Raw genomic sequence first — 9,367 nt, 5'->3', positions numbered from 1 at the left:
CTTTCTAATATTATTTACAATCTCTTAGAGATTACAATTCTTCGTAAATATCAAATTTTATGGGAGATTTAAATTGAAATAAAAGTATATATTTTTGTGTTTTTTTTTTTTTTCACTCTCATCAAACAATTACAAAACTATATTTGTGTCGGGAACTCCTTGAAATGGGAGAATATTGAACATTATCCCAACTTCTCAGAATTTAAAATAAGTTTTGAGTTTAATTTCATTCATTTAGAATGTTTTGAGTCTGGGTAACACATATCTATTCCCTCTTTCTTCGTTTGAATATTTGACTCAGCAAGATGCAACCTTTGAATTGAGGTTGGAGGAACAGAAATTAAAGATGGTGGGATTGATACATGGAAGGATAGATAGTTTCCAAAATTTTGTAATTTGTTTGGCAAACGAAATGGTAACATCTTGGGATTATTATTCTTGTGCGGTCTTCTACCAGTTGTACCTTCAACTTTGGTAAAAAAGGTAAATCATAGATAAATATTTTATCTCAATGTGTAGGGTAAAGAATCGAATACACGATCTATTGGTACGAATCTTAATTTATCGTGATTCAATCACTTAACCTATATCTTGAAGGTTACAATGGTAACACCCTAACAGACAGTGGTGTTGCCGTGTTAGCCATTCCATTTCAACCGAAATGGAATCAAAATTATGGAAATTGAATGGTTTCCATTCGAAGCGCAAGTGCACACAGATACGAGTAAATGGTAATTCGAGTTTCACCCCCCAATTCATTAGATGAAACCAAACAAGTCTCTTGTCCCTTTTGTTAACTCAACTTGCTTCAACATGACCTTGTGATGCCCAGTTTCATAGACCGAACACATCATCGAACTAATAATAAGTGATTTTTTAAAATCACAAACCCACAACAATCGATGCCCAATTAATTAATTAAATCACTTCTTAACTTGCCAAAGGGTTTCATACTAGAAGAATCCATCATTTTTAAACAAAAATTTAAATAAGGGTAGTTTTGAAAAAAAATATGAATTCTTAAGAATGTTATACTTAAACCAAATATAAAAATATAAAATTTTCATAAAAGAATACCTAACATTTCTAAAAATGTTTAAATCTAACTAAATATAGAATTGCATAAATCTTAAAAATCAAATATTTTCCAAAATATTTTCAAGAATCATAAATCCTAAAAATCTAAAAAATAAAAAATTATTCGCATCAAACGCAGCCTTAGAGCCCAATTTTAGTCTTAAGAGAGTCCAAAAACGCTCATTTGGGATCACTTATTGGTTTTGCTTTCTCACTCCACTTATCCCTTTTTTATCTTTGTTTTAAACCATTTTTAAGTCTTTTAAACATGTTTAGTCTTTGCTTGGCGATAATCAGAACTCAAAAAAATTGAACGACAATAGTAGCTAAATTGACTGGGAGGAGCAACGACGAATGATGAAGGACGTTGTTTAGGATTGCCCTTAGTCTGTGGCTTTTTATCTAGTTAGAGGTGGCATATGTATACTTTAAATAAAAAGAATATTTGCACAAAAATATAAAAAAAAATTGTGTGAATGTGATAATGACCAAAAATGAAAAAAAAAAAGAAAAAACAAGCAGAAAGTGCGTCATTATTAGGGGGTGTAGTCTATTCAAGGTGCAATCAAGTAACTAAGCTTTAGTACACGGTAGAAAAATCAATCATGGGTTATCTCGAGTAGAAATTCTAAAATCTTTTAAGTACTTTTTTTATTGTCAACTAGAATCATAGATCGTATAAACAAATATTCAATCACAGGTGTTAGAAGAGAATTACCAAAGTCTCTCTAAGATATTCATGTGTCTTAAATTCTAGTACTTTTTATGATAATTAATCTTAAAAAAATTAAAAATATTGTTTAAGAGATTCAGTCAGGGCCGGCCTTGAGATTATAGGGGCCCTAAGCTAAATTTTTTATTGGGCCCTCTATGACTATATTTAAAAATAAAATTAATATGAATAAAAAATTATTATATAAAATTCACAATATTTCACTTTAAATTTACTTTTTTAGTAGTTTTAGATGAAAAATTAATAATTAAACAATTATAATTAATTTGTTCCAACATATGTTTTTCAATAGACATAACGTCAATCCATTAGTGTAGATTCACTAATAAGAGAGAGATCACAAATATTGAAATATAAACACAAAATTAATTGGTAATTTAAGGGCTAATAAAAAAAATCAAAAGACATAATTGATAAATCACACAACGGAATGATGAGGACGAAAATGGAATCACTAAAGAGAATGCATAATTATGAAATCAACTGGATTGAGGACCTACACCTGTGCAAATTGATGGCAGATGCAATGATAATGGATGGATAAAAAATTGAGAATGAGTGAAACTTAGGAAGACGATAGAGTCGCGACCACAGCCAAATACATGGAAATAGTTGTGATACAATCATATAAGGTAGAGATTGAGATTAATTAAAAAGGCATGAAATAGTTGTAAGGGGATGGGTACTACTATCAGGCGCATAGGAATGAAATTGATTATTAATAAAGGAATGTGAGAAATTGAGACTAATTAAAAATTATATTGATACTCATGGGATTAATTATTGATAAAAGAAAGGTGAGAGATTGAGATTAATTAAAAATTTACAATGGTTTAAAATAGGCATGGCCGCTAACGTCTTTTTTATTTTTAAATTTATTATCTTTAATTAATTTTATTTTGTTAATTAATTTAAAATTTAAAAATTAAAATGGACATGGCCCCCTGCTGGCTGAAAATGGGCATGGCCCTAGGCTGCTGCCTAGGCAGCCTATGCCTAGGGCCGACCCTGGATTCAGTATAATTTTAATTATATAAATATTCTCTCTCTATATATATATACATATTCATGTGACATATGATGCTTTTAGCCACCTCGACGAAATTATCATTCTACCCATAATTCAATTTACAAAAATGACCACATTCGACCTTCTCCATATGAGGTTTCAATCTCTCTCTGGCTCTCTTCTCTCTCTCTCTCTCTCTTTCTCTACCCATCTCACTCACCCTTAGCCTTGAGGGAGAAATGCGTCATTGCCGTCATCACTGCTTGCACCGTCGTTGCCCACTTGGTCGACCTTGGCCTTGAGAGAGAAACCTACCACCGTTGTCTCCATTGCTCCAATCTACAAGAAGGTAAGTTTCTCCCACAATAATTTTCAGTACACATCCATCATATATACGTATATACACATTTTTTAGGTTTGGTTGAAACTTTAAACTTAAATCTATGGAGATTGGATCTTGTTGATTTTTGGGTATGTTAATTAATGGGCCTTTGGGTGTCGAGTGGTTGTTTTTGATCGCCGAAAACCACCAACTACAGTGGTCAGTGGCGACTAGCAGTACATTTTTAAGTTTGGTAAAAAAATTAAAACTCAGATATACTAAAATCCAACCGTTAAATCTGACTCATATTTTTGTATGTTAACTCTCTTGATTTAGTGTTTCTGGTAGACTCATATTTAATTATGAATTTGTATTAAAAATGTTGAAGTTGAATATTGAACTTGTGATATTAATTTGAATATTGTGAAGGTTAAAATTAAATTGAATTGGTTGAAATTTAAATGTTTGTGTTTATTTAAAAATTGAATGGTAAATAGTTATTGTTAATTTTATTTGAATTTAAATATTTATTAATGTGTATATATATTTTAAATTTATATTAAATAAAATTTCAAAATTTGTCTTTTTTTTCTTTTCTTTTTTTTGAAATTGACAAATTTTGATTTGGTTTGGCGAACGATTTTAAGATTTTGCTTTCCATGCATCATTCATAAAACGAAACACCCATGAACAGCACTTCAACAATGAAACGTAATTGCTATGGTTCGTTTAATTTTGAAGGAAAGAATCTAATGGCAATACTCAAATGAGAGTGAAATAATAATGCCACAAGGGTTTCAACAATTGCAACGTCCTGATTAGTTTTAGCTTTGTAAGTAACCTCCTCGTCCTAGTTTAACAATTTTTCTTAATTCTCTCTCTCTCTCTCTCTCTCTCTCTCTCTCTCTCTCTCTCTCTCTCTCTCTCTCTCTCTCTCTCTCTCTCTCTCTCTCTCTCTCATTAGACATTTGAGTCAATAACTTTGCAACAAGAATTGGAAGTACAGGAAAAGAGTCATTTTCAGAGGTGAACCACAATACTAAAAATTTCAAAAAAAAATTGACAAATTTTAAAATTCTATTTAATATAAATTTAAAATATATATACATACACATTAATAAATATCTAAATTCAAATAAAATTAGCTATAACTATTTACCATTCAATTTTTAAATAAACATAAACATTTAAATTTCAACCAATTCAATTTAATTTTAACCTTCACAATATTCAAATATCACAAGTTCAATATTCAACTTCAACATCTTCAATGCAAATTCATAATTAAATATCATATTAAATATTAATATTCATAATATAAACTAAAATAATTACAAAATACAAATAATATGTATGTACGAAAGTTATAGCCGCCGCCACCAATGTCGTCGGCGACCACCGTCGACCAAAAATTCCCATGATCAAAGTCTACCATTAGAAACATAAGTCAAGAGAGTTAACATACAAAAAAAAAAAGTCAGATTTAAGTAGATTTGAGTTTTAATTTTTGACCAAACTTAAAAATGCACTGCTAGTCACCATCGACCATCGTGGCCGATGGTTTTTAGCAATCAAAGACAACCACCTAACACCCAAAGGCCCATCAACTAACATTCCCAAAAATCAGTAAGATCTAACGACTCAATCTTCGTAGATTTAAATTTAAAGTTTCGATCAAACCCAAAAAATGCATATATACATACATATGATGGATGTGTGCTGAAAATCATTATGGGAAAGACTTACCTCCTTATAGATCAGAGCAATGGAGATGGCGAGCAACGATGGTGGCAGATCTCTCTCTCAAGGTCGAGGTCGGCCGAGTGTGAGCAATGACGATGCAAGCAGTGATGGCGGCAACGACGCATTCCTCCCTTAAGGTCGAGGGTGAGTGAGATGGATAGATAGATAAATAGAGAGAGAGAGAGAATAAGTGAAGTTTGATTGGCAGTGGGTGAGTGAGAGAGAGACAAAGTGTGTGAGAAAGAGCACCATCCACCGACTAGCACCCTCATCACCCTACCACCACCGCGAGTAGCCTTATCGACCTCCCACTATTGCGAGTATAGTCTGGAACAACCCAAGGGCTACTGGAAGGGAAAGATAGCGACGACCGAATCAAGATGAAGGATTGCATGGCCGAAACTTGAGAAAAAGATAGGGAAAAGGTCGCACGAAAGAACAAGTGAGCGAGAAAGAAAGAAAAAAAAAGTAAGAGATAGGAGGCAAATTTGAAATAATAGGTTTTGAGTCACTATTCATATCGCGATATTTTGGAGTTGATAAAACGCGATATATTGAGAATAGCATTGAAGGTGGCCGAATAGCATTATTCAAATTTCAAACCTTTTTTATATAATCCAATATTATGATATGGACAATCATTTTTCCCCATAAAAAATTTGCTCCCAGTTTCTTCTTTTGTTGGCAAGTGGGAAAATGTAGGGGGAAATGTGCTAATTTAATTTGTTGATTGGTCCTTCTGGTCGTTATCGAAAACTTCAATACCGGAAATTAAACAGAACCAAAAATGGGCCCTGTTCCTGTTGGATATGACCGGGAACTTTACCGGGTCGAAGAACGTACCTGAAATTCCGGAAGTCTTCTTCTAGAAACAGAGAGCAACGAATGGACGATTCAGAATTCATAAAACACACTTGTGACTTTCTAGAAGAGAGCCGATTAAATTGACTATTAATTAAATTAAGACTAATCCATGCATACTACTACAATCGTTATCCAATGTGTGTAAAGAAGCATGGCTGCTTGACCTAGTAATCTCAAAACCCCAATAACTTATACGGTGTAACTACCTTCGCATGACAAGTAATGACAGAAATGTCAGCACGGATTTGACTCTTCCGTTGCAGATCTTGTGGTCTGTAAGGCACGGCACTGAAAAATCAATCAAAACACCAACTTCAATCCACACCCAGTCCACACGCAATTTTCCAATTAATCCCCAAATAAGTCAACTTCGTTGTGAAAAACGTAATAGACTGATCGATGCTCTAGTAATTTACATATGAAGACGTGGAGCTCTCTCTCTCTCTCTCTCTCTCTCTCTCTCTATATATATATATATATATAGACACGCACACACGCATATATTTGACACAGTTGTATTCAGCTCTCAGGATCTCTCAACATTAGTTTTTCTCAAAACAGAAAGCAAAATCATACATAGAAATTTGACATAATCAATGGGCAAGACGAGAACTCCAGCTTTAGCCATCGTGGTGATTGCAGTAGGAGTGGCTGCAGCCCTTCTCCAAGAAACAGCAGCACAGACGTTGCATGTTGTGGGTGATGGGTTGGGTTGGATCGTCCCTCCCGGCGGCGCCGCCGCCTACTCCATCTGGGCTGACTTGCAAACCTTCACCGCCGGCGATCTCCTCAGTACGTTTATTATCATCTTTTCGTTTTTAGGACTTTCTTGAATCTTGCATGGATATATAGACACACACACGCACATGCATAATAAATAGAATGCAAGAATAAGTATTATAGTTTAATTGGATATCTAAATTAATAATGTTTTCAGTGTTCAATTTCACAACGGGAGAGCAAGATGTGGCTAGGGTTACCAAAGAAGCATTTGATTCGTGCAACTCTAAGAACCCTATTTGGGTTAAGACCACTGGTCCAGTGAAATTTACACTTGATTCAGGTGGTGATTACTATTTTATATCTACTATGAATAAACACTGTACTCTGGGACAAAAACTAGCCATTAATGTCATAGGAACCAGTAGTGGTCCATCTGCTAGCCCTGCTCCTGCTTATGCCCCTCCTCTGCCGCATAGAGCAACAACAACATATATCGTTGGTGATGGCATGGGATGGATTGTTCCTCCTGGTGGTGCAATTGCTTATGAGACTTGGGCTTACATCAAGAACTTCATTGTTGGTGACACTCTTGGTAAGACTTCCTCTTTTCCTCATATATATATATATATATATATATATATATGCAGTTTATAAGCTTTGATTTATTTTTTTGTTAATGTTTTGAGTTTTATTCATATGTATGATATATCTATTGTCAGGATATGTAAAATGATGCTTTGTTATTTCCTATACACTAAAAACATCTATAATTAAATCTATATTTAAAAATTTTGAAAACAACTACATATATCCTAGTTCGTTTATTTCTCTAAAGGGGGAGTAGCACCTAGCCCTAGGGGGACCGGACCCATGGCCCTTGCCTGCCCCCCTTGACTTTGCCAATGCTTTGTGAAGCTCTTGAGTTTTTCTGTGCATCCTCCTCCTCCTCTTGGAGGTTGCTATGACTTTAAGTTGGGCAGAAACAAAAATAAAGATTATTCATTAATTAATTGGGTAACAAATATTTAGAGTTCAACTTCATAACTGAAAACAAAACAAGATGTGGCTAGCTAGGATTACCAAGGAAGAAAAATAAGCACCATGAACTAATTAATGAGTTAGAGAAATACTCACTCCTGTATCAAAAATGTTGTCCCTAACAGAGCCAAATATATATGGATGTGAAACTATGCTATTTTACCTAAATTTGGTTGTAGGGTTGGCTAATCACGCATCCTTCTAGTTGCAAACCCAAAGAACACCCAAGAAAAAAAAAAAAATTGAAAGCTAAAAGAAGAACAAGAAAGAAAAATGAGCAATATTTTTATAATTATGAGTTAGATATGCTTGAATTTGTAATATATTGAATAATTGGTTATCTAATAATGTTTTCAGTGTTCAATTTCACAACTGGAGAGCAAGATGTGGCTAGGGTTACTAAGGAAGCATTCGATTCATGCAACTCCAAAAATCCTATTTGGGTTGAGGCCATCGGACCCGCGAATTTTACACTTTATTCCCCTGGCAAATACTATTTCGTATCCACCATGGATAGGCATTGTGCTTTAGGGCAAAAGCTAGCCATCACTGTCACAGGTTCAAGTAGTGGTCCAAGCGTTAGTCCTATTCCTACTCCTACTTATCCTCCTCCTCCGCTGCATAGAGCAACAACAACATACGTGGTTGGGGATGGCTTGGGGTGGATTGTGCCTCCAGGTGGTGCAGTTGCTTATGAGACTTGGGCTTACTACAAGAACTTCATTGTTGGTGACACTCTTTGTAAGATTTTTTATCCCTAGCTCTCATATATATATTGAGTTTATAAGTTATTATGTGTTTATTTATTTTTTTTTTTCGTTAATGTTTACAAGCTTAATTATTAATATACAATATGTTTATTATAAAGATAAAAGGATGTTTCTTATTCGTATTTACTTGAACCATGTATATAGTACATATTAATATTTTCAAATACATAATTGGGTAGAGTATGGACAAGTCAATATCGATCGCAAGAAGAGTATTCTATCTTTAAACATGTTGTTGCCAAAAACAACAGTACTGTTATTTGTTTATTTATTTATTTTGCAACAGTGTTGGTTGAATTAATTAGTACTATATATATTTAATTGGATATTTGATGTAATAATATTTTCAGTGTTCAACTTCACAACTGGGGAGCAAGATGTGGCTAGGGTTACCAAAAAGGCATTTAATTCATGCGACTCCAAGAACCCTATTTGGATTGAGACCACCGGTCCAGCAAACTTTACACTTGGCTCCGACGGTGAATATTATTTCATATCCACTATGGATGGGCATTGTGCTTTGGGACAAAAATTAGGAATTAATGTCATAGACACGAGTGGCAGTCATGGTCCCGCTCCTGCTCATGCTCCTCCTTCACACAAACCAACCACACCATCTCCGTCGTCATCCGCCACGGCCACGGCTTCCTCGCCAGCTGATGCGCCTACTACCGCCCCTCCGCCGGACAGCTCAGCCCCGTCCAACGCCGTGATCAGCTTCTCTGTCGCCGGCTTCATGTCTCTTGCCATAGCTTTCTTCTTCTAAATGATATTTGCGCCATTCTTAATTTGTACTTACCGTTTGATTAGAATTCTACCTTTACATGGACATTTCATTTTATATGTAGTACTGATAAAATAAATAAGACTCCATCGATCGAGTTGACATTCCATTCTATTATTTCTTTGAAATATATAGAGTACTTATGATCTCATGCATCATTCATTATTATACTCACAAAACTTACTCTTTACAATGTGCAGTTTGTATTTTATATGTTCATTTTTAGATTTTATTTTTTGCAGTAAATTGTTTAATTTCAAATCTCTATGAATAATTTGTACAGAGATGTTCTTTAGCTTAATTA

At 34.2% G+C, this 9,367-nt stretch overlaps 1 protein-coding gene across 1 annotated transcript; it reads left to right on the top strand.

The window, feature by feature from the left end:
* Nucleotides 1-6,242: 6,242 nt before the first annotated feature.
* LOC127794007 (uncharacterized) lies at nucleotides 6,243-9,177 on the top strand. Its single transcript, XM_052324861.1, has 4 exons — nucleotides 6,243-6,540; nucleotides 6,686-7,063; nucleotides 7,867-8,250; nucleotides 8,630-9,177. The coding sequence occupies exons 1-4, from the start codon at nucleotides 6,345-6,347 to the stop codon at nucleotides 9,043-9,045; spliced, it is 1,374 nt and encodes a 457-aa protein (XP_052180821.1). The 5' UTR covers nucleotides 6,243-6,344; the 3' UTR covers nucleotides 9,046-9,177.
* The last annotated feature ends 190 nt before the right edge of the window (nucleotides 9,178-9,367 follow it).

This window comes from Diospyros lotus, chromosome 2, assembly GCF_014633365.1.
Source record: "Diospyros lotus cultivar Yz01 chromosome 2, ASM1463336v1, whole genome shotgun sequence".
Lineage (NCBI taxonomy): Eukaryota > Viridiplantae > Streptophyta > Magnoliopsida > Ericales > Ebenaceae > Diospyros > Diospyros lotus.
Note: the sequence above shows the minus strand (reverse complement) of the source record. Positions and strands in the feature narration are given on the sequence as shown.

Coding starts and splice junctions, on each gene's coding strand:
- LOC127794007 (XM_052324861.1), top strand. CDS start 6,345: ATGGGCAAGACGAGAACTCCAGCTTTAGCCATCGTGGTGATTGCAGTA. Junction 7,064..7,866: donor CATTGTTGGTGACACTCTTG/GTAAGACTTCCT, acceptor TAATGTTTTCAG/TGTTCAATTTCACAACTGGA. Junction 8,251..8,629: donor CATTGTTGGTGACACTCTTT/GTAAGATTTTTT, acceptor TAATATTTTCAG/TGTTCAACTTCACAACTGGG.